Source organism: Ostrinia nubilalis, assembly GCF_963855985.1.
Source record: "Ostrinia nubilalis chromosome W unlocalized genomic scaffold, ilOstNubi1.1 SUPER_W_unloc_1, whole genome shotgun sequence".
Lineage (NCBI taxonomy): Eukaryota > Metazoa > Arthropoda > Insecta > Lepidoptera > Crambidae > Ostrinia > Ostrinia nubilalis.
The window spans coordinates 2,153,808-2,179,925 of record NW_026973566.1 but is presented as its reverse complement, the minus strand read 5'-3'; the positions used below and the strand labels follow the sequence as shown (position 1 = coordinate 2,179,925).

General features: G+C 34.4%; 1 protein-coding gene across 1 annotated transcript; it reads left to right on the top strand.

Moving 5' to 3' along the window:
* Nucleotides 1-19,704: 19,704 nt before the first annotated feature.
* Nucleotides 19,705-25,585, top strand: LOC135087370 (uncharacterized). Its single transcript, XM_063982145.1, has 6 exons — nucleotides 19,705-20,392; nucleotides 21,162-21,368; nucleotides 21,622-21,735; nucleotides 21,919-22,077; nucleotides 22,411-23,517; nucleotides 24,061-25,585. Exons 1-6 carry the CDS (start codon nucleotides 20,341-20,343, stop codon nucleotides 25,218-25,220), a joined length of 2,799 nt encoding a protein of 932 aa, XP_063838215.1. The 5' UTR covers nucleotides 19,705-20,340; the 3' UTR covers nucleotides 25,221-25,585.
* Nucleotides 25,586-26,118: the final 533 nt, after the last annotated feature.

Genomic DNA, 26,118 nt, shown 5'->3' with positions numbered 1-26,118 from the left:
CACGAGGTGAAGGCATCGATATTTTGAAAGAAGTTAAGAAGGATACTGATTTGGTTTATTGGGATGATCCAAATGAATTAGTGGAAAGGTTAAAATTACTATTTGGATCATGGGCAGCTGGTAACACTGGAGTACAAAATGAAATTTATGCAATAATAGAAGAATTGCATGAAGCTGGTATCATAAAAGACATAAAATATATAAAGCTTCCAACAGGAGGGTTTGGCAGTACCATCATACTACAGAAGCCGACCAGACGGCAATGAATATAGATAAATTTGGTCATCACGTTCATAAGCGTTTACGACTATCAGAGTTTACTAACATTACTGATGACACATTAGTAAGGTCAGATGCAGGAAACTTTGATTTAAAGTCATCGAGATTAAATGGATTACCAACTCCGGAAAAAGATGACGAGGCAGTAAATAAAGAGTATGTGGATAAATGTGTTCAAGATTTAAAAAATGAATTGAAAACCATTCAAAGTAATATCAAAAAGTATCTTAATAATTTGGAAAAATTAACTACTAATAATTTAACTACATTTTATTACACAAAAGAAGAAATCGATCGGATGATTTCAGCAAAATCTATCAAAAATGAGTAAACAAGATATAGTCAACGAGCTATACAAAGCAGCGAGAAGGAATTTCATCCGTCGACATACGATTATTAAAGGGATAGATGATTTATGGCAAGCGGACCTTATGGATTTTCAGAAATTTTCGTTTCAGCCAAATGACGTCCACTGCTGGACAAAGGCCTCCCCCAAGATTTCAGAAATACTCATCATTTAATAAAGGATATAAATATGTTTTAGTTGTAATTGATGCTTTTTCAAAATATGTATGGGTTAGACCGTTAAAGTCCAAATCCAAACAAAGTGTTACGACTGCAATGCATAGTATATTAATTGAATCAACACGAAAGCCTAGACTATTGCAAACCGATCTGGGTACAGAGTTTTATAACGATTATTTTAAACAGTTAACAAAAAGTTATAACATAAATCATTATTCAACATACTCAATTAAAAAGGCTGCAATTGTGGAACGAGTAATAAGAACGATAAAATCTCATCTATACAAAGTATTTAGTTTATGCGGTCGTTATCAATGGTTTAAAAATAATTTAGATGCAGTTGTAGGGACGGGGCTTCGCAAGGAAATGCACTTTCTTCAATGATACGTATATTTTCGTGAATTTAATACAGAGCTACAACTTTGTCCGTAACCGTCGTGCCGCCATCTCCCTTTTTTCCTTCCCTCTCACTCACTCCTACCGCTCTCTCATTCACTCAGTGTTGCAATCCTACATTCGGCCATCCTGATACAATGTCTGGCCTCAGACATCCATACAAGAAACATAGAACCTTTCGTACCACGCAATCAACCACAACCCACATTCAATCATCACTTTCATTACCTAATTGCATTCATAATTCACGACTTTTAACATGCTTATGTATATCTAATTTGTACAATTAGAGCAAATAGTTAATCTTATGCTTACAGTGGATCACGGCCCAATATGCAAAGCACTATTATTAATTTAATAAAGACATATCAAAACATTTCCAAAACTAAGATAAATATTAAACTGAACTTACATAATTTGGTAATTTTATTATGTATAAGGTACCAATAAAATATTTCTAGTTACAGTTATACAGACCAACCCAGTCCTAAAATGACCAACATTTTCAAGAAAGAAGCAGTTACAATCAAATTATTTTGTGTTGTAAATTATTATTATTACAAAAAGATTAGTAACACGACAAATACTACATATTTCAACAGTAAAGGTAAAGTATTACATTGTACAGGTTGTTTACAATTGACATAAGTATCACTTAAAATGTTATAGGTACTTTTAAGGGCAAAACAATAAAGTAACAACAATGATACAGTAATGATGACAGTGTTTCATTCACATAAACCTTTCATCCATCCACTTGCTTACCTTATTCTTCAATCCTCAAGTGGCATTGGCCACTTTTTCATCTGGTCGGCTGAACTAGACGTTCTGTTGGGCCCCTCAGCGTTGATGTCTACCTTTTCTACATCATAGCGGTCTTTTCGTTTCGATTTGGTTACACGGTAGGGACCTAAAAACTTCGGCTTTAGCTTCAGTCCTGCTCCAAATTGTGTCCTTTTAATAGCCACGAGATCTCCAACCTGATACTCAGAACTAGGCTTTCTATTTCTATTAAACGTTTTCTTATTTTCTTCCTCAACCTTGAGAATTTGTTCTTTTGCCCTAATTCTTAATTCTTCTCTGTCCTTGTTATATTCGTCTAACTCTTCCTGTCTCAATACTTCTAGGACTTTTAAGTCTTCTCTCGATCTCATTTGAGTGCCGATCATGAGCTGAAACGGAGAAGTGTTTATACTTCTTTGATAGGTGCTATTCAAGGCTCTCTGCACCCGATTCACATGTCTGTACCACATTGATGGATTCTCAACACACAGCTTCCTCAACACTGACAAGATAGTTCGGTGCAGTCTTTCAACCTGACCGTTTCCTCTAGGTACCCCTGTGGTTATGGTGATGTGTTGAATATCCTCTTCCCGGCAAAAATCTTGAAAATCACCACTTGTGAAGGCAGTTCCACGGTCACTAATTATTCTGACTGGATTTCCAAAGTGTTGTTGATGTACCTTTAGCTTATCTATGGTCTCTTTGCTGGTGGTGCTTTTAGTCGGGAACAACCATGTGAATTTGGTAAATGCATCCACAACGGTCAGTATGTAGTTATACAGCTTCCGCGTCTCTGTCAAGGGTCCCACATGGTCTACATGGAGTGTATGTAGCGGTATGCCTTCCTTTTCTATTGGATTTAAGTAACCTTCTTGCTTACCCGCTTTTCTGGTTGCAAGTATACATGGTATACATGAAACAGCAAAGTTTTGTAATTTCTTTTCCAGGTCTTTTATGTAATAATCCTTCATAATCAATTCCTTCATTTTTCTCACTGAAAAATGACCATTGCTATGCACCTGTTTAATAATCTCATTCTCTAGACACCTTGGTATGACCAGCAGCTTTTGTTCTCCCTTGTAAAGAAGTCCATTATCCATCCAATAATCTAGATAAGAATTACTATGCAATACCTCACATATGGCTTTTAATCCTTCGTCGTTCTGCTGAGCTATTCTTATCTGATCATGAAGACTGTTGGTTACAATTGTCATACAGGGATTCCGGCTGAGTGCATCTGCATGCTGCATCTTCGATCCTGGTCGATGTTCAACTTCATAGTCAAATTGATCCAAAAACAAAACCCAGCGAGCCACTTTAGGTGTCAAATCCCTTTTCCTCAGTGTCGCTTCAAATGCTTGACAGTCTGTAACAATCTTAAAATGAATTCCATACAAATAGATACGAAATTTCTTTAATCCTTCTATTATCGCCAATGCTTCCAACTCATAACTCGAGTACTTACATTCAGCATCACTTGTTCTTTTGCTCATGTAATATACGGGATGCCATCCATCTATGTGCAGCTGAAGCAGTATAGCAGAATATGCAATGGAAGATGCATCAGTGTGTAGTTCTGTAGGTAATTTAGCATCATATATTTTCAACACCGGACCTTCTCCAAGTCTTTTCTTCAAATTTTCAAAAGCAATGAGCTGCTCATCTTCAAGCTTGAAAGATGAGTCCTTCCGTAACAAGTCTGTGAGTGGCTTCGCCACCATTGCGTAGTTTTCAATATACTTTCTAAAATATGAGGTCAGCCCGAGAAAGCTGCGTACCTGCTTCACTGAAGTCGGCTTAGGAAAGCGTAGAACAGCATCAATTTTCTCTGGAGTAGGTCTAACCTCACCATTCTTTATTCTATGACCCAAGTATTCGATTTCTTGACTTATCAAATTTGCTTTCTTCCAGTTGATTTCTAGTCCATATTCCTCTGCGATTAAAAGCACGCTTTTAAGTCGTTGGACAGCCTGGGCCTCATCTTTAGCTGGAATCAACAGATCGTCGATGAATATCATAAGTTCACCTTTTACTAACAGATCCCTGAATATTATTGAGATAAATCTCATGAAATATTTGGGACATATTGATAGTCCGAATGGAGCACGCAAAAATTCAAACTGGCCGTGGTGGGTAACAAAAGATGTATAAGGAATCGAATCCTCACTTATTTTCAAATGGAAGAATCCGTTTTTCAGGTCTAGCACACTGTACACCTTAGCATCTTTCAGCTTATCAATTAGATCCTCAATGATAGGCAAAGGGAATTCATCTTTTACAATTTTCTTATTTAACATTCTATAATCAATACATACACGGGTGGAACCGTCCTTTTTCTTCACAAGCACCAGGGGACTACTATATTCAGAATAACTCACCCTAATGATTCCATTGTCTAACCACTCAGACACCTGTTGCTCCACTATGTCTTGCTCTATAAGTGATAATCTGCGAGGTCGTTGGACCACAGGAACGTCGTCCTTCAGTACTATCTTCAGTTGTAGTGGCACCTCCTTGACTTGTTGAGGCTTGTAGTTTTCCACACATTGGATCACCTCTTGTCTTAAGTTATGATCTGCCATGGGACCTACAACAGAATCAACAGAACACGTATTGCTAACATAACAACCTAACTGAGTCCACTCTTTATTGACAAACCTCACAGATCCTCCATTCATCATTACTGTAACATTATTCAGAAATTCTTGCCCGATTATCGCATCATACGGAACAAAATTCCTACTTATTACATGAAATATTACATTATCGTAGTATTGTCCATCGATACACAAACGCAGCTGGCATTTCCCAGACGATCGGACGGTTGTTAGACCGATTCCTGAAAGTGTGATGTCATCTTGTTCACATTCCGGACTACCAATCGCGTCGTAAATGTCCGATGCTAGGATATTCACATCACTTCCCGAATCTATTAACGTTTTTACGCTGTGTCCACCTATTTTAGCCGTCAATATAGGTTTCTTCAATGATTTACAGTGTTTGTTTACCACTTGCATAACTTCACTCACTGACAGGTCGTCGCTGTCACTGTCATTATGGCTGCCATAGACAACCGAGGCCATCTTGGATTCGTCGTTCACCGTTCGCCCGCCCGGAGCGCCACCGTCGTCCGCTGGAGTGAAGTTAGCCGCGTCACTGCTCACCGTTCCGAACATCGCTTTCTTCGCCGATATTGCGTTTTGCTGTTGGTAGCCTTGCCTTGCCTTCCCGAAGTTGCCCGACGACTCACGATGTTTCACGACAGCTGGATTCTTCGTGACTTGGGTACATGTCGAACCAACATGGCCGAATTCATTGCACTTGAAGCATTTTAGGCCTTTATTCTTGTGTGGGCAGTTGGCAGATGCATGACCCACGTCGCCACAGCCGTAACACCTGATGCGCCGGTGACCTTGCCGCCCTTGCTGCTGCTTGGATGACTCAGCTTCATTTCTTGGCACTGACGATTTTTGCATCTTACTCACGATGGTTTCGTAGATCTTCAGCTTTTCTTTCAGATCGGAGTAAGTGGTTACGCCGTACAGCATCATCTTGTTTGTCTCGATGTCAACAATTCCGTCCACTATATATTTGATGGCAACGTAATCCGGCATCTTGCCACGTTTGCCCAGCTCTTTCATAATCAACATGTAGTCGAGGCATGTTTCATCCACTCGCTTCTTTCTAGCGCTCATGAGCTCGTGGATGGCCTTTACATCGACCGTATCTGGGAATTCTTTAGTTATCGCGGCCTTCAAATCGTCCCAGCTCTTAAATGGACGTTCAGCTCGGAGCCATAGCTGCGCAGTGCCCGTAAGCGACCGTCGCGCCACCAGTAGCTGCTGCAACGGGGACCAACCAAATATTTCGGCGTTGCTCTCGACGTCTTCGACCCAACGCGTCACGGGATAGGTACTATCTCTCCCGCTATATCTAGGTACCAACTCCGCCGTCATTTGCAACATATGGGTCGGGTTATGTGGGATGCTGTCTTCAGCGCAGTCTTCGTAATCATCTTGCCGGCTTTTGCGTCGCTCTTTACCGTAGTTCGGCATGTTTTCGTCGTTGATTCCGTCTGAATCACACACCGGTACAATGGCGTCGTAATGGCGTAGTCGTTGAACACGCGTGCTCGTACTTTTGAGATGGGATTTTCCCGCGAAGTACACCGTCCACCGCGAAGATAACTATCCCGGAGGGGCCCCCAAAATTTGTAGGGACGGGGCTTCGCAAGGAAATGCACTTTCTTCAATGATACGTATATTTTCGTGAATTTAATACAGAGCTACAACTTTGTCCGTAACCGTCGTGCCGCCATCTCCCTTTTTTCCTTCCCTCTCACTCACTCCTACCGCTCTCTCATTCACTCAGTGTTGCAATCCTACACAGTTGTACAGCAGTACAATAACACTTCGCATCGGGTTACAAAATTCAAACCTATAAATATTAATGATTCCAATGAGATGGTTGTTAGATCTAATATTATTAAAAGCCAAAAGCCACAAACGCGTAAACGATCAAATTTTCAAGTTGGTGACTTTGTTCGTATAAGTAAATTCAAAGGAGATTTTTATAAGGGTTATACCCTAATTGGTCTACCGAAATTTTTCGTATCATAAAAATCAAACAAACAAATCCTCAAACGTATCAAATTGAAGATAAACACAATCAGATTATTCTTGGTTCTTTTTACGGATATGAATTACAAAAAACTAAACTGCCTGACCTTTATCTTATCGAGAAAGTTAAAAAAAGAAAGGAAACAAACTTTTTGTTAAATGGTTGGGCTTAAGTGATAAGGAAAACAGTTGGGTTGACAAGAGTGAATGTGTGGTGTAGGTATACCTATAAATAACACATAAATTTCCTTATAACTCACTTTATAATAATCAATGAAGGAAGGCAGTGGTATAATTAATACATTGATAGATCATTTACCGTTCGAGTTACATTTACCTGGGTATCAATTTTGTGGACCTGGAACTAAACTTCAGAAACGATTACTTCAAGGCGACCGAGGGATTAACAAATTGGATGAGGCTTGTATGCACCACGATATTGCTTATTTGAATAAAGACTCTGGTACTCGACATAAGGCTGACTTAGAATTGTTAAATATGGCTAAGAAAAGGCTAAAATCAAAAGATGTTGGAAAGGGAGAAAAAATTGCATCATGGATTGTTAAAAATGCGATGAAAGCAAAAATCAGAGCAGGTCGAGGCATAACATCATTTAAGAAAGGGATAAAGAAAATAAAATTAGAATTGAAAAAACTTAAATCTACAGATAATCACTCTGCTATAAAATTTGCTTGTGTAGCCGCAAAAAAACTTTTCAGTAACAAAAAAGGAATACGATTACCTCGATGTATTCCTCTTCCAAAATGTGGAGGACTTTTACCTCTTATTCCTATATTTGCGGGGTTATCAGCTTTGAGTTCTCTTGCTGGAGGAGCAGCTGGTATAGCAAAAGCTGTTAATGATTCTAAAGCCGCGCAAAAGAGTCTACTAGAATCAGAAAGACACAACAGAATGATGGAAGCGGTGGCCCTTGGAAAAGGACTGTATATTAAACCTCATAAAAAAGGAGCAGGTTTATATCTCAATCCATAAAAAAACTAATGAAGCGGCTACCTAGACGTGCGCTCACTAACCTGGATATATTAGAACATGCCAGTGATATTCCATTCTTTCGTGGTGTATTCATGAGAGATACACTACCTGTGAAACCTAAGAAGATAGAATGTGCAATCATGAATTTGGATAGTAACAAAAATCCTGGTACACATTGGGTAGCCTTTGTAAAGCAAAATGATTACGTCGAATATTATGACAGTTTTGGTAATTTGAAACCACCGTTGGAATTAGTTAAATATTTTCGCAACTTACCTATAAGCTATAATAATGTACGACATCAAGCCTTTGGTACAATAAACTGTGGTCATTTGTGTATAAATTTTTTAAGGAAATATTGGAAAAAACATTTATATAATGAAAATTATTAATAAAAGTGTCAGTATAATAATGTCTTTCACTGTGTCTATAACAGCGACAGGAGCCTCCCTAACAACAAATTATTCTCCGGTACTTTGGAGCTTCGAGAGGACTACGAATGTGGTCTTTTATATTTTTCAACCTTCAATTCAATTCCCAACATAGATGAAAGAAATAACAAGTTTTACAATGGTGAAAATGACATCATCGAAATTCCTGAAGGGTCTTACGAGCTTCAGGATATTTGTGATTATTTAAAAAATAACATCAAGAAAACTACATTAAAACTTACTTGCAATAATAACACATTGAAAACAAATATTTATTGTTCTAAAGACGTTCATTTCAATAAAAGTGGATCAATTGGTAAAATTTTAGGTTTTGGAATGGAAACAATAAATGCTAATATAAGTACTGAATCAAAGTATCCTGTCAGCATTCTATCAACAACCATTGTGCGGATTGAATGCGATGTAGTCAGTGGTTCATTTGTGAACGGGAAAGCAAGCCATATAATTTATGAATTCGTGCCTAATGTACCACCTGGGTATCGAATAATTGAAATACCTAAAAACTTAATTTATTTTCCTGTCAACCAAAAATCTATAAGTGCCATCAATATCAGGCTGTTAGACGCTGAAAACAAAGAGATAAACTTACGGGGTGAAGAAGTACAACTGTATTTACATTTAAAAAAAAAATTATTAATTTCAATAAAAATTCATCTACATTGCATACTCCAATCAGTTCTAAAAGAACCTTCCACAAAGACAGACCGCTTCAGCTAAAAAAGAAGCTAACCAAGACCAATAAAGAATTTCTCAAATTAATTGGTTTAATAAAATGAACATTTTAAATATATCTCAACAAACATCATACGATAACACCATTGAAAGTTTCGAGTATCATTCGTACAAACCATACGTGACAAGTTTCAACAAGAATGATGAAATACGAATACCTATCAACCAACAAGACCTGTACGTGCTACCTTCTCTGAGTAGTTTATACAGGGTGTTTCTTGTAAGGTGTCAAGCCGAAGGCAGGTGATAGGTGAGGACTAGACCTATCGATTTCACCACCATGTATGTTCTACGATTTTTCATAGTTTAGAAGTTATCGTTAATTTTGTGATTTTTTTAAATTGTATGACCCAGTAGGCTTTAAATTTTTTTATCTTTTTTTTGGGTCGACTTTTCTCAGATTTCTTTTTTTTGACAGATTCCTCGTTGTGGATAAAGAATGTTCTTTCCAGATATTGTCTCTAAATGTGTTCTAAATAACGTAAACTTAAGGGATTGCAAACATTACTTAGTCCTAAGAAAGTCAAAAACATGTAACGGAATCTCCAACTTGCCACTTGAGTGGAGCGATTACAGAAAATAATGGCCTATTAAGAGCGTTGTCACATTTTTCATGCAGAAATCGAGAATTTGGCAGATTTCGAAATGATTTTAGTCATATAATTTATTGTTATAGCTTCTTTTGACTTATATCATCGTAATTATCATACGTTTTTACGGAATGTCTATTGACAAAATCTCGTTCAAATTGGATTTTTGCCTACGAAAACAGCGAATTTCGAAAGCCCGATTTCCAGGTAACTCGCGAAGGCACAACTTTGAACTAATATTTCAACAAATTTATTTCTAAGTAAGAAGATAGAATGTATTCATTAGAATAAGCATACCCTGAAGAAGAAAGTGTATTGAGAAAATTTTGATGTTTAATTCATTAAAATGCATTTTTATCATGTCTAAGATAGTCAAAATTCGAGAAAATTACTGCAAGAAAACAGGTCACATCTCATAATCTAAAAGTCATTTGGCAACATAAACTACTTTATACTTAAGAAGAAACATAGTACTATTATTGTGTGAAAAAGAAAAAATATCTATCTTCAATCTTCAAATGAAAAATTAATTTGAAAATACTATAAAATCGAGTGCATCAAATGGCATAAATCAGTCGTGCTTTGGCACTCGTAGACGCCGGGTCTATGTCAGTTGACTGCCCACTGACGTATATGCGTCACGCGTGATTTTTTCGTAAATTGTAGTATGATTGAGTACTTTTGATCCGCAAGTATTTTTAATTTATTTGTTTAGGTAAATCGGACTTGTAATTTCTTTCTTTTCAAACTTTTTATTATTTTACTTACAGAATATGGGTAGAATAGACAAAAGATATTATTATGGTATCTATTTGGTCAGGAAAAAATAAATGACTAATAAAAATTTTAACAGGGTGTCAAAACATTTTGTGTTAATGTTTTGACACCCTGTTAAATTTTTTAGACTCTTCTTCATCTTACATAGACTCTATGCTATTGTGTTTCTACCAACATAAAATATACTCTTCCTTACTAATAAAAGTTGAATAGCGTCTGTATGGTCACACAACGCTTCGTCATGTTTCTCAGAAAGTTCAATTACTGACGACTGAATGAAAGAAATTGGTGCGTAACTATTCATCTGATATTAAACGTTTAGTAATAAAGGGGTAGGTCAGGTAAATGCCAAATCCACCAGCGGTCACTCGATGACACTTAGACAAATAGTTTTATAAAACGTCAACTAAGTTGGTTAGGTATTTGTATTGTAGATACTTATACAAATGAACGTATAAAATGAGTTTATTTTTAAAAGTATAGGTACAGGGTGGAAACGATAAGTGATTTCACTTCATTTTTAATTATACAAGATATCGAGAAACTGTTTCCTGTTCCTGTAAGTGCTTCATGAGCTCTTTAAAACAATAACAATAAATAGGTCAAAGAATAAACTGAATCTATGCGAAAATTCAATGTTTCCGAATTTCATACTAAATGTATGCCGCCAGCCATACCTACCATATTAGAAGTGTTAATTTTTTAAATTTAAATTTTTAATTGAGTAATATATAATAATCAAACAACAAACTCGTAAATTTCATTCTTATTTAAATTATTTACGGAAAACATGATTTTAGGTTTAACTTGCTACAATATCATCAAGAGATAGTAATTAATAAATACTAAATAAACAGATAAAGGGGACGGCATTAAGGCAATCAGAATTCTCAGAAACCATTGATTTTGTGTTTGTTTGTAACTGTATTAAATGTATGAAAGCTGGAAATATAGGTTTGTTGATAGATTCAGTTCGTTCTTAAACATATTATTGATGCCATTTGCTAGGTCTCATGAAGCACTTTTTCAGTAAGTAACCATTTGTTCGACATCTTGTATACCTACTATAAGAAATATTCGAGTGAGATCACTTATCGATTATTTTCGTCATCCTTATTTGTATTAAATTTAATTAAAATACACTAAGGCTGAGATGCACCACCTAACTTTGACCCTAACTGACAATAACCGGTGTTTTATGTTAGACAGATTTTTGACATCCAAAATTTTGATGTCAATGTTAAAGTAAGACGGTGCAACACGGCCTAACAAATGTATCGTAGACAGTACTTTTTATTTCCTTCATAAATCTTTCCTTTCTTTGTAAAGCTATCTACAAGCTTTTATTTTCTTTGACATCTGGAGTTGTAAAATCTTGCAACTTAAAATTTACTTACTTCCCGTTTTCCCATTGAGCTGAAATTTTGCATGTCTACACAGGCATGCAAAATTTCGTTTCATTTCGCACTAAATAATTTAATTTACACGTGTTTTCATGCGATGGCCAAGTCAATATATTTATGTAAAACGTTAATGATTTCCTGGAGTGGACTTGGTATTATATGGATCTCACAACTTTTTACCGTAGAACAACTGAGTAGTGAGACTTGGTTTTTTGACAAGTATTGTTTTTGATGGGTTTGTATTACAGAACGCATGTGTACCTAATGGGATAACTGTTTAAAAACACGATTAGATACATTTTGCTCTATGGATAAAAATCTTAAAGTTACCTCTGATTTTTTAGCATTATACGACCGTGGTTTATAATAATAAATTCTATAAAATCACAATGATATCAGTATTTCCTGACTTGTTTAGATTTACAAAAACTTAATATTTATTATTAACTTTTAGATAATAATGTGAATGGCGCTTACGATGTTTAGTTACGAGCTCTTTGATGGACACAGATATTATAGATAACGTTTAAAAAATGGCACGCTCGTTTTCATACATTTCATTCTATTTATTTAACCTATCCATATTTATGTGCGGAAACGTCACAAAATCAGAATAAATTTTAATTTTTCCATCCCGCATCATAAAAACTAAAAAGTCAAAAGTAAAATTTAAATAGTAAATATTTTTCATAAACAAGCTTTTGATGCTGTAAAAAGAATAAAATAAAACATAAATTCTTTCAAACCCATCAACTTTACAACATTACTTTAATCAATTTAAAGATTAAAAACTAGTCGCGGGATTTACTAGTGTAAAAAATACATTAATTACGTAACTTAATTTTGCTAAAAGTCTGATCTGAGAAAAAATCAAATAGGTAAATTATACATTATTTCTTTATTATTATGTATGATGTACTGTCTTAGGTACGATACAACAACGGATTAAGATCGTTTAGTCGACGCAGCGTTGAAATTGTACAGATAAATGCAGTTTGCGCACTCACTACGCGACGTCAAGCAATAAAAACCTAAAATTCGAACGCCAACTTTTTGCTACAACGCTCTTAAGTACATGTTTTTTGTGTTATTATGAAAGTTCAGAAAACTGCGCAGTTTTTAAAATTATTTTGGACCTATGGAATTTCTTTTTTTTTTTTTAACTTTTAAGTTGAAAATTTTAGAATGTTCCGCTAAAAGCATATTTTTTATGTTTCTAGCAAAAATTTTGTATCTTGCATCAAAGATAGGAAGTTGATTATTTTTTTCAAAAATCTGCAATTAAAAGGGAATCTGTCAAAAAAAAGAAATCTGAGAAAAGTCGACCCAAAAAAAAGATAAAAAAATTTAAAGCCTACTAGGTCATACAATTTGAAAAAATCACAAAATTAACGATAACTTCTAAACTATGAAAAATCGTAAAACATACATGGGGGTGAAATCGATTGGTCTAGTCCTCACCTATCACCTGCCTTCGGCTTGACACCTTACAAGAAACACCCTGTATATCGAAGGAAAAGTAATTGTGTATAACAGCACCACCAAAGAAAAAGTATCAAATGTACACTTCGTTAATAATCCAGCCTTATTTCTCTTCCAAGACATAAGATATGAACTAAATGGAGTGGAAATAGACAAAATTAAGAATGCAGGTATTACTACAACAATGAAATCTTACCTATCCTTAAATGAAAATGAATCAAAATGTGGTCGAGTTTGGGGCTGGTCAACTGCAGGAACAAACAATGATAGTGGTGGAGCATTTTCTGCATCTATACCATTAAATAGGATATTAGGATTTGCAGAGGATTATGAAAAAAATATCATTAACTGTAAACACGAGTTAGTGTTACTGAGAAGTAATACTAACCTTAATGCGGTCACGTTAAATGCAGGTGAAGTTGTAGATGACATTATAATCAATAAAATTATTTGGCGTGTTCCACACATCAAAGTTTCAGACCGTGAAAGGATTAACCTATTGAAACACTTGGAGAAAGATCGAGCTATTCCATTAGTGTTTCGTAATTGGGATCTGTATGAATACCCATTACTGCCTAAAACACGCAAACATACTTGGTCTATAAAAACTTCATCGCAAATAGAAAAACCACGATTTGTTGTAATTGCCTTACAAACCAATCGCAAACATAGTGCTGTGTTGTCAATGGCTGAGTTTGATCATTGTCACGTACGAGATGTAAGAGTATTTTTAAATTCATCATATTATCCGTATGAAGGACTAAATGTTAGTTTTTCAGAAGATAAATTTGCTTTATTATACGAACAGTATTCGAGATTTCAACAGTCGTATCACGGACGCCGGTCAGAGCCATTGTTGAGCTTGAAAGAATTCAGAGACGTAGCTCCCTTATTTGTTATCGACTGTTGAAGACAACACGAAACTTTAAAAGGTTCCATCGACGTAAGAGTTGAAATTGAAACAGACCAAGAAATACCAGATCAGACAGCTGCTTATTGCTTGATTCTAAACGATTGTATATTCGAGTACAAACCTTTGAGTAATATCGTTAAGAAAATATCATGAATATAATCGTAGATCTGCAAGGATTTAAAAATAGCATGTAACATACCCTAGTAGAAGGGTAGTAACAAAAAGGAAATTAAACAATAAAAAACTAAACGTGTACAAACAAAAGGTTTATTAAATCTAATTCACGAAGGTTCAGGTAGTGGGTTAATAATTGGCAACCGAGCGACACAAAGTCCCTGAAATAATCAAAGCCACGGTACTGATCTTCCGATTTCCGGTAGGCGTAAAACTGTCCTCGGTGGCAGCCCAGCTCCACCAGGCTTGATTGTCCAAGGCAGCAATCTTGCCCCAAACTTCCACGAAGAGAAGTGTTTGAAACCCGGAACGGGGACCCTGGAATTCCGATACGGACAATTTTAGCAAAGTCCGATTTCGTACTTATGACTGCGACATCAGACCGGAAGCGGCGAGAAGCGGATCAGATGAAATGATTATTGCAAAAAATAGTTAATACTGATGAGGCAGTCACAAGAATCATTCTTAATCTAGATTTAAGCACTAAAAACACGATTAATGAAGATTAACTCCAAAGCATCGGTAAATAATTATCCATTATTTATAAAATGAGTTCCATATTTATAAAACAATATCTAATGCAATATGAATTGCTTAGCACATTAATTTGTTGTATGGAAAATAAAAGTAAAGGAAACGTAATAAAATTAGGATGACTGTTAATTACCGTAGGGGTCATACAAGGTCATGTGTGTATTACGTTTTATGTACGTGGCGAATTTAATTTGTTTTGACGTAGTATTAACCACGCTCACGTACTAATAATTAAAAGATAAACACTTAAGCGCTACACATGCAAGCACTAAATACATTTTTTTTTTAATAACAGTAGATAGGTACTTACTACTAAGCACTAGCTAAGCACTAAAATTAAAAATCATTTACAACACTCACCCGATATTGGGGTAACACAACACAACTTAGATTTGTAGAAATTGTTAAAAAGTGGATTTAACGACTCGTAGCTCGTCGTGACTTGGCAGTTTTAGTACAAAAGCCGTACGTCCTTGCGTTATGATAACTTCGCTCGGACTCCGCCGCGATGTTTCGACGGTTTATTCTAAACCGGGGCGAACCTGTTTCCACTTCGTTCACTCATCGTTCGCGCTCACAGATATTTAAAACGTCATTTGCGCCCGAGTTTACGTATAAGTTTTTGTTTATATTTATTTTATTTTTGTCATTAAGGTTTTAGTAAGTAAGTATATTTTTAATTAGTTTTTAGTTATAATTAAAATTTTATTTTTTTGTTAACTTTTACTTTATTTTGTTACTCTTCGTGTAACGAACCGTTACAAGCAGAAATGAATTTATCATAAAAGAATTTGCTATAGCTACTCAAGAGCATACTCACATATTTTTGATTAAGCCTCCATACCCGTTCTCTTCATTAACTGCTGAAGAGAAAAAGCAAGTTTGCTGGATCGAGAAAAACAGAGGCTATCGGTGGAATGAAGGATATATTGACTATAGAGAATTTCAAAGACTTATCGTACCTTATTTAAAAGGTAGATGTATTTTAGTAAAAGGAGAAGAAAAGATTAAATGGGTGCAAAATTTATGTAATCAGAATGACGTTTTAGACGTAACTTGTTTAGGCGCTCCAAATTTAAATACTCTTTATAAACTTTATTGTTTAGATAATCCCACATTATTTAACTGTTTTACTCATAAGAAATATTGTGCATTAAAAAATGTAATGTGTATAAAGAAATGGTGTGTTGAAAAAAATGTAGCAGTTTAAATATTACATCATGTATAATATTGTATGATTTCTTGCGATTCAGCCATTATCTGTAACAAAAGAGATACTATTTAAAAAATAATAATAACAAACACTATAATGCACACCGCACAGAAAACAAGAAGGAATGTAATACACAAAAGAGTAAGTACAATTAATACAGTCATTGGAAAAAAAATCTGAGAATTTAACCAAATTTTAAATAATAATAATGAAAACACTACTGCAAACCGTACAGAAATCAAGAAGGAAAGAAATACACAAGTAAGAGAGTACAAGTAAACAAATTTAAACAGTTTTAAAATAGTTAATTGTATTTACATTTTTAAATATGCACTTACCAGAGAGTTCAAGTTTAAACGTGTCAATCCAAACAACGGTGAAGCAAATATGAAATAATTAATATACTTATAGTCTTTTTCACCTAAGATGATCCGTATAGTCTTTTTCACCTAAGATGATCCGTATGACGTTTCGAGTTTGAAAGATTTAGAGATGTCACATAACTAAACCATATCGATTTTTTTCGAAGAGTTAGTAAAACCTACTTTTAGAGAAATATTTTGTTTAGGTGTTATTTACATGTTTTTTTTTAATTACAAATATTATTGTAACAATTTTTTATTGATAATATTCAAATTTCATGGTTCGTGTTCGAAAAAACGATTCCTAAAAAGTACTGGTTCTGTTTCTTTAAATTAAAAACTATTAATTTATTTTTAATGCGTTTATTAAAGTCAATAATCGAAAAATACAGGGTGTTTCAAAATACCCCCTAAAGCCTGAAAGGGCACAGAAACTGAAACAATCTGAAATAGAAGCCGTTGTTCCTATTGTCATATCTTGAACGGTTTTGGAAATAACGTACATCGAAAGTTTCCAAAAATATCGATATGAATTCCCTCCCTTTGATCAGCTGCAGCGGGGTTCATCGAACGCAAATCATAGACTTTGTATTTTTCAGAATGTCAATTATTTATTAATTTTTTGCCTACTTCCTTTATCGATGTGTTAAAAGCATGTTTGTTCGTTAAATAAACATTTTAAATAGGTACTCACTAACACTTTACATGTGTACGTACATTTGAAAAATTTTGTGAAAACTTCATCTATCGAAATCAGGCCACTTGATGGAAAAAAAATCGTAAGTAAATAACTTTTTCCGATAGTAACATCACTACTAATGATAGTTTTCAAACATTCTTAGACAACAGAAAAAAAATAAAAAAATCCGTGAAATTCCAGGTAGGTTACGTTACCGTACCTTCAGTCGAATTCTGTTATTATTTAATCTTTGAAATTGCATTTCCGCCCATCTTTAGCTTACTCCTAGTACCTTTCCTGGTACCACCAGGAGTAAGATTGAATTGTGTTCCGTATAAAAATAAGCATTTAGTAACCAGTTTGTAAGTTCACCATAAGCACCAATAAGGCCTCATAATTACGGAGCCGCAGCGCGTGATGCGGTACTTATTATCGCACGCATAAACACAAAAAATATTGATGCGAGACGGGTGAAGTGGTGGTGCCAGCATCTCTTCCCGCGGTGAATCCCGCAACAATAAACGCCGTGTGAGACGCATCGAAGCCATCCGCAGGATTCGGCTGCAAATAACGTTCCATTTCAAGAATACGCGTCTTAAATCGCTTTTCCGTAAAAGCACTCATGCACACACAATGCCAATGTTTGAACTCAGTACGTCGCACAACGTACGATGCCCGGCGTCTCCGTAAATAAGGCCTTAGTTTTATTTCATTTTTTTATTTTAACAATTTGTTGAGTAGTCATTGGATACAGAGGCGTTCACATCATATTTTACAAAATCCTTGCAAAATGGCTCCTATTTAAAATGCTGAGAATTTAAAACAATTCTAAAATAATAATAATAACAACAATAACAACAACAACAACAACAAAAAACGTACATTTTGACAAACATTTTATTTAGTAAGGCAAGCGCTCAAAGAAAGGCCAACGCCACAGTAGATATATGAGATTTATCTACTGTGCCAACGCGGAAGCAAAAGTACTAGGGAAACATCAGTGCTTGAGCTTAAGCATTTTGGGTTTTCAGTTTCTTTTACGAAACCCTAATAGACAGTGATTGTAAACATTTTTACTTAGAATTTTTTTTGGTGGCTTGTTTTGAGTTTGCACATTTGCATAGTAACGGCGCCTTATTACATTTTTCAATTATCCCAAAAGTGAAATTTTAAGTTGGTATGAAGAACATGACGTCATACTGTAGCATCGTATCGTACAACTCCGTGTAAGTTTTTCCCTCCATTCGATAAAATTTGTCGTAACAGAAAAATCAAAAAACATTAACTACTCACATCCATAATCATTATTTCAAAACACATAAATACCTAGTCAATGGTAATACTAACTTACCATCAGGTGAGATCGCGGCCAAATGTTTAACTATTCATTTAAAAAATACGTTTTTATTTACTCATAAACCTTTCTTTAATAAATTTCAAAATCGCCTCGTACTTTTAAACTTAAAATCTTAAAAATCAATGAAAAATTAAAATAATACCCAAAGAAAATGTTGGCAACCTCATTAGTGGGCAGACGCTCGGGAACACCACCCCCCGCCCCATCTAACGGCTAACTCGTGCGCAGCGCTGCGCGCCTGGTGGCGCCTGGTACACAATGGGCCGAAATATGCATTGCGTACTTATTCCGGACCAACAATATTTTTTTATTCACAAATAATTTTAAACATGCCTTTTGTATGTTAAACTTTTGGTGGTACAAATACTCTTAAGATTGTGTATGTAATTCTAACTCAGCAAACTCTTGCTGTAAACGTAAACTTATTACAAAGGTAATGCTAGAACATAATCACGGGATGATATTACTTTAATATGCTTAAACTAAACAAGGCGGCTGAATAAAGGTATGGGAGAAATACTAAGTAGGTGCGCGTTATTGACACTGATATCAGAACGCCTAAACATTGAGGCTCAGTCAATGAGAAGGTGACCTTTGTTCCTTAACTCGCCGAGCCTATTATTTACTTTGCGTGTTTGAACACAGTCACTCAATGTTTTGTTAAATTTATTAATTATCTCTTTGTCAAACAAAATAAATCAAAAATAGCACAAAAAAGCACAACTATTTGAATTGCATACTCATCTGTTTTCGGAATGCAGATCATAGATTTAAAAAGACAGCTGATTCTGGTTTTACATTATTTGTAGAACAGTCATGTTTCTGATGTTGCAGTAAGTTAAGAGGACTGTTTATTTACAGAGATGCAATTAATGTTCCCGTGTAAACACGTTTAGGATTGTTATGTTAAGTAGGTAACTAAATTTTACAATATTTTTTCGGGTATGTTGGTGGGTGGGGCTTGTCACTTGACACCTTTTGACAAGCAGTTTCATACTAATTATGAGACATTTGGACATAGACTTAAAATTAAGTTAAAATTTAGTTACCTACTTTAACTACTTAGTACGTGTAAATCAGTCTTAGGCTGCTTTTGCAAAAGTGAAAATTATTAAGGGACGTTTTAGAATGTTGATATGAAAATAAATCTGAGAATTCAATAACATTTCTTCTATTTTAAAATGAGACGCAACTTGGTAGACAAAGTAGGTACATAAACGACATTGCGACATTCCTTTACCTGGGAAATAAAAATTAGCGTACTAAAATCATTCGAAATGTTGCATTGTCATAATAAGAAGTTGCAAAAATTTGGCATGTGGCACGATCCCGTTCGCACCACTTTGCATTGTGCGGAAGCGCCGAAAGATCGCGACACCGGCCGTCGGCTCTTCTTTGATTTAGTCCATGGTATGGCAACTAGGAACTTTGCTTTTTTTATCAAAAAAGCGCCATCTATCCGAAGGATATCGAAGTAAAATGTAAAGTGTTGCTATATAAGAATTATAGTGAAGCTGCATTATTATGGTAAAAAGTAAAAATATTAATTAAACAGTAAAAAGATACGATATATTAGTTAAATGGTCTGAAAATTATTTTAAATCATTAATCTCTTTAATTTTAATGAGGTTTTTCTGTAATTCTTTACTTTTCATAAATTTATGTTTTAAAGGTAATATTTTCGAAGTTTCATATGGCAATTTAAGACAATGGCGGTCGGCGTCTCATCGTTTGTTAAATTTACTACTCTTGCGCACTGATTTTGTGATTTTGAGTTCGATTTCTTAATTTGGTTGTTTCGTACTGTGCTATTCACGTTGAGTTGAACTTATTGTTCCTCCGTGTTGCTTTGCTGCGCTATAATCTTTGTGTCGAGTTGAGTATCCTCCTCGGCATCTAGGAATCGAAGACCTTGTGAAACAGTGCAGTGAATCACTAAGCATAGGCGCTCATAAGAGTTTGGACCGATTATTGCAGTGATTAGTTCTTTATTTCACCGAGCATAGGCCCTCTTAGGAGTTTGGACCCATAATTGCAGTGTTTAGTTTTGTGAATGTGCATTAAATAAACTGGAATCATGTCTCAGAAGACATGCTGTGTACCTGGCTGTTTAGTAACGAAGGGTGATGGTATGTTTTTAATCTTTATTATTTGTTATTCACTTGCAATAAGCCGTAATGTAGCCTTCGTAAATGATAATAAATAAATAACAAAGTAACCATATTAGAGTCCTCCCAAAAAATTACTCTGTTGCCGGACTGCATACCAAGAACACATTAACAGTTCAAAACGCTAAAACTTTACATAAGGTCAAATCTCATGATTCTTGGTTGACAGTATGTAGTACTTGTTGTAAAAGAAAGCTAAATGTTATGGTAAAAGTGATAAATTGAAAATTATTAATAATCGCCGGTTACTGAATATATATGTAGTTACCGACAGTCGAGGTAAAAGTAATAAATGAATTACATTCATCAGTGAATTTAATAATGTAACCTACAAAGGCTCATGTATATCTCTATGATGCCCATAACATACTGTTTATATTTTATATACATATATATTATAAATGATTTCATTTTAATCACACTTACCAAATCATTAGGTAATTTTTCATAATAACCGGTAATACACATAACATATTTTTTATACATTTTTGTTAGAATCCATTATTTATAATGTTTAACTATGTTAAGTTTTAAATTATTTTTTTTTCATCAAAGTGTTAAGACCAAGTAATTTGACTAAGTCAAACACAAAAGTGTTTCCTTAAAGAAATCTTTCTTTAATTAATTACATAATAACAATTGTTTCCACTGATCCTTTAACAGTACATGTCCTTTTAATTTATTCGATGAATACCTTAATGGTTATTTGATTCTTATCCATAATTTTCAGGTGTTCCACTGCATCGCTTTCCTGACCCGGAAAAAAATGCAGAAAAGTTTAACACCTGGATTGCAAATATTGGTGGCGATCTAGCTACATTGGATGCAACAACAATTTATAATAATAGACGTGTATGTCGTAATCATTTCGAGGACGTTTATAAATATCCTAAGAACCGACTCAGTCAATTGGCAATGCCAGTACTGCATTTACCAGGTAATTTTATTTTATTTATTCAACAAATAACTTTGTTCATTATCTGAAATATGTACATAAAATATTATAGGTAGGTATCTACCTAGTTTTATTGATATTTGATTTTTTCATTTATTTTTAAAGTCAGTATCAGTGTAAAAAATACAAATGACAAATGCAGTTCGGCAAACACAATAAAACCTATGAAAATTGTGGGTAAATTAGCATTAATAGGTACATAATTTGAATAACATTCATGTCTTTATTTTTTCAGGTGTGCAAGCACAAAGGCTTAAAGAAATTGATCATATTTCTGGAAAATTTGATTTGCCAAATTTTGGTGATTCTCCAATGAATACAGAGCTGTCTGTTAACCCTGTAATAGAAGGTAATGACTATATAACATGTTTTGATAAAATTATATGCTATTGAGAGAGATTAGAAGTAAAATACAATCATAATAATCATTTATACCTACATAAACATATGTATAACAGCAAAGGTATAGATTATTTTTGGACATTATGTTATTTGTTACACACTAATTCTTAATTGGTTTTTATTTTTCTAGAGGACCAACCACAATCTCTTGTCGGAGTTAATGTCACTGGAGAAGCTCCTCTCAAACAGACTCTTGGTGACACACAAGACAATGTAGAGCAGTCCAGAGAAGCTCAAAATGTTAACAAAACTAACAAGAAGGCAAAAAATAAAACCAAAAAATCCAAAGGTTACTATTTTTAGTTTTTAGCATGCTCACGTGAAAACTTTGTTCGTGACAATTACGTCGTCTAGGTATTTTTAAGTAATCGATGTTCACCGATTACTTACAGATTTCTCGTCCGATTTGATTGATTCTTTATTTTTGTGATAGTAGATACTTGCCATTTGGTCCCATATTCAATTTAATGTATACAATAGTAATATTCGATTTTTGGATTGATAAATTATGACAAAAGTTAGTAACAAGGTTGTTTGAGATACTCTTTTCACCGTTAAAAAAATGTAATAAACATGACACATGCATTAGCAGGTACTAAAGTGTAACAATGGATTTTTTCAGGGCCTCGCCTAACATTCCTGCAAATGAAGCAATATAAGCGTGCTTTGAAGCAGTTACAGAGATGTGAAGATGAGAAAAAGAAGTTGAAATGCAAATACGTAGCTGCCAAAAAACTCATGAAAACGACAGCATTTCAAATAATGTGCAAGAATTTGTCACCGTCAGCAAAACTATTTTGCCAAATGCAAGTTACCCAAAGCGGGAAAAAAAAGCAAGGAAGGCGTTTTACAATTGACGAAAAAATTTTGGCATTATCTCTTTATAAACCTTCGCCAAAGGCATATCGACTATTAGGCACGAAGTGTATTATGCCGAGCAGAAAAACGCTGCAAAATTTACTGCGCAAAATTAATTTGAGACCTGGAATTAATGAAATTATTTTTGAAAATTTAAAAAACAGGGTTTCTAAGATGCCTGAAAACCATAAATATTGCTCTCTGTTGTTTGACGAAATGGCGATTGGACCAGGTGTTTCCTTTAACAAAACAGAAGACAAATTATCTGGATTTGTTGACAATGGCACAAGCACTGAAAAAGATTTTTGCGACCATGTGCTAGTTTTTATGGTGCGAGGTATATTTAAAAAATATAAACAGCACTTGGCCTACTATTTTTGCAGTGGAAGCACGAAAACGTTAGTATTAAAAGAGCAAATTGAAAAATTAATAATTAAACTCCAAGAGACTGGCTTAAAAGTCGTGGCCACAGTGTGTGACCAAGGCACTTCAAATGTGGCAGCCATCAATGCCCTAATTAAACAAACTAAAGAAAGTTATTTGAGAAAAAATGAAATTAATTTAGAGGGGACATTTGAAATTGGAAATGCTCAAATTTTTCCCATATATGACCCACCACACTTAATCAAGGGTATTAGGAACAATTTAATAACAAAAAACCTAAAATACTCTTTGCATGGGAAAGAACGCACTGCGAAATGGAGCCATATTGTGGCATTATATAATAAGTCACCTGCATATCAAGGCGTAAAATTAGTACCAAAATTAACGGCTCAACATGTTATGCCCGACTTGATACCTAAAATGCGGGTGAAGAATTGCACTCAGGTCTTCAGTAAATCTGTTGGAGCAGCACTTGGATTTATGGCAGGTAATGAACAAAATAATGTGTATGCCTACATTTTCATTTCATTTGTCGGCTGTTTGGTGTAGTGGTTCGAAACGGACTACCATTCCGGAGGTTGCGGGTTCGATTCCCTCACTGTACAAACATTTGTGAGCATAAACATATTTGTTTGCATTGGACTGGGTGTTTTCTATGTATATTATGTATTTAGGTATTTAAAATTAACTTAAAATTGGTATTTAAACAAAAAAAGTATTTAAGTATGTTTATACAATCCGTTGTCTAGTACCCATAGTACAAGCTTTGCTTAGTTTGGGACTAGAAGCGCAGTGTAAAATGTCCAAGGATATTTATTATTATTTTACTTATTATTAGGTATTTAAATTCATTGGCTAATTGTTTGTATTATTATAATCAATCTTAAAAATCAATAAAGAGTACCTAGGCCCTAGGCCTAGGACACAGTATCTCAAAATAAATATTATTTTATGCAATTGGAGATAGATTAAAAGTATTTTTTCCAAATTTATCTGTGATATTAATACATAATTGTTTTCTCATTTCCAGAACTTGGAGCTATTGAAAAAGAAGCGACGGATACTGCTGACCTTTTGATGCTTTTCGACGACATTTTTGACAGCGTGAATGGGAGTTACAGCAATATAAAAGGCGGCAAAATTTATAGAGCAGCTGTAACTCCCACATCACCACACCACAAGTTGTGGAACGAAAGTTTAAAAGTTTTAAAAAGTATGAAATTCGAAAATGCTCAAAATAAAGGTGTAGTGCCTTCTCTATCCAGCTGGATAAAAACGATAGAGAACTTTAAAAACTTAGCAAAATTTCTGCAAACAAAAGGAATAACGTCTCTATTGCTGCGAAACATAAACCAAGATCCATTAGAGAATTTCTTTGGCTCAGTACGTGCACATGGTTGCAGTAATATTATGCCAACGGCCTCTGCATTTGAGAGTGCCTTCAAAACTTTGTTAATCAATAATATTTCGTCTCCACACTCAGTTGGCGCAAATTGTGAAAAAGATGACAGTTTTTGTCTCACCACGTTAAAAAAATATTTGTCAATTGAAAAAAAAGACAATGGCCCAACTGACTGTGAAAACGAAATTGACAGTGCCCACATATGTATGACACTCTTAAATACAGAGGATTTATTAAAAAGCACACTGCCAATACACATGGTAAAGAGCGCAGCAATAGGATATTGCAGTGGTTGGATAGCACAACAAGCAAAGAAAAATATTTTTAAAAATTGTAAAATTTGCCTCAAAGCCTTAGAAACAGAGGTTCCAGAAAGTTTTCATAAATTTATAAAAATTAAAGAATTTGAAAACAAACAATGGCTGTGCTATCCAACTCGTGCACTTTTTGATTTTTTCGCTCAAGTGGAACAGGTTTGCCATGAAATTTTAAACACAGATTGTAATCGAAAAAATATACTCACATATTTAAGACTAATCGTAAATGTAAATATAAATCTTGTATTTATAACTTGTTCACAACACGAAGAAAACCTAAAAAAATTTTTGATTAATAAAAGTACAATGTTTTTCATAAATAATTGGTGCAAGGAGATAAATAATGTCCTCACAGGAAAAACACATTTGATGGATACAAATAATTTAATTATTAAAAAAGCTCTCCGTCACTACACCAAAAACAAAGGCCGAAAACGTAATACAAAAACGAATGTAATAGTTAGTGTTTAGAATATTTTGTAAACATTAATCCCCCTTACCACGGTAATACTATCTATACCTTACTAATAAAAAGTTACACAGTTGTTGAACACTGTTTTAAAATTACACTAGTTTAGGAGCCAGGGCTTCAATATAAAATGTTACAGTGTATTACATCAATAAAAATATTCATAATTAATCTTATTCTTATTCTTAAAATGTCATTTCCATACAAAACGTCACACTGTTCAACGAGCGTGTATGTTTATTAAGTAATTTTTGTGTCATCAGCATATAGTAATATGTTGGAGTTACTAAAACATTATACATACGTCATTTGTTGTATCATTATGTTTGTATTATCTTTGAATTATAAATAAAATTATAATATAGAAGTCGTTTTACTTTTCATATCAATACCCAAAGCATTATTTGACTATAAAATGATGAAATATTTGTTACACATGCCTGTTAATTTAGGTTTTCATCTTGGTAAATCGTGTGAATTAAATTCTCAGGCAACTGTAAGAAATATTTCAATACACTCTTAAAAACAGAAGGATGCTTAAAAAGTAATACAGTACTATAGCTACCTATATGGCTATAGTACGAAAGTTTCTATATCTGTAGGATAGATGGCGCTGTATCACGAGTTTGCGTAAAGTGTCAAGTTGCCTGTCTATCTCCAGTATATAATAGTAGTCTTTGATTTAGTCGTTCATATGCTTCGTGCGTGATCGGTGTGTTTTCCTATCGTTTAACTACTTTCGAAAGCTTTGTGTTTTGTGTTGTTTTGCTACAATAGCAATGTTTTCTAATTTCGAATATTATGAGATGATGTTGTGTGTGGGTCGAGCTGATGGAAATTTAGTTCAAGCCCGTGAACTTTATCGGGAACAGTTTATCGAAGGTAGACCGGCGGCTGACC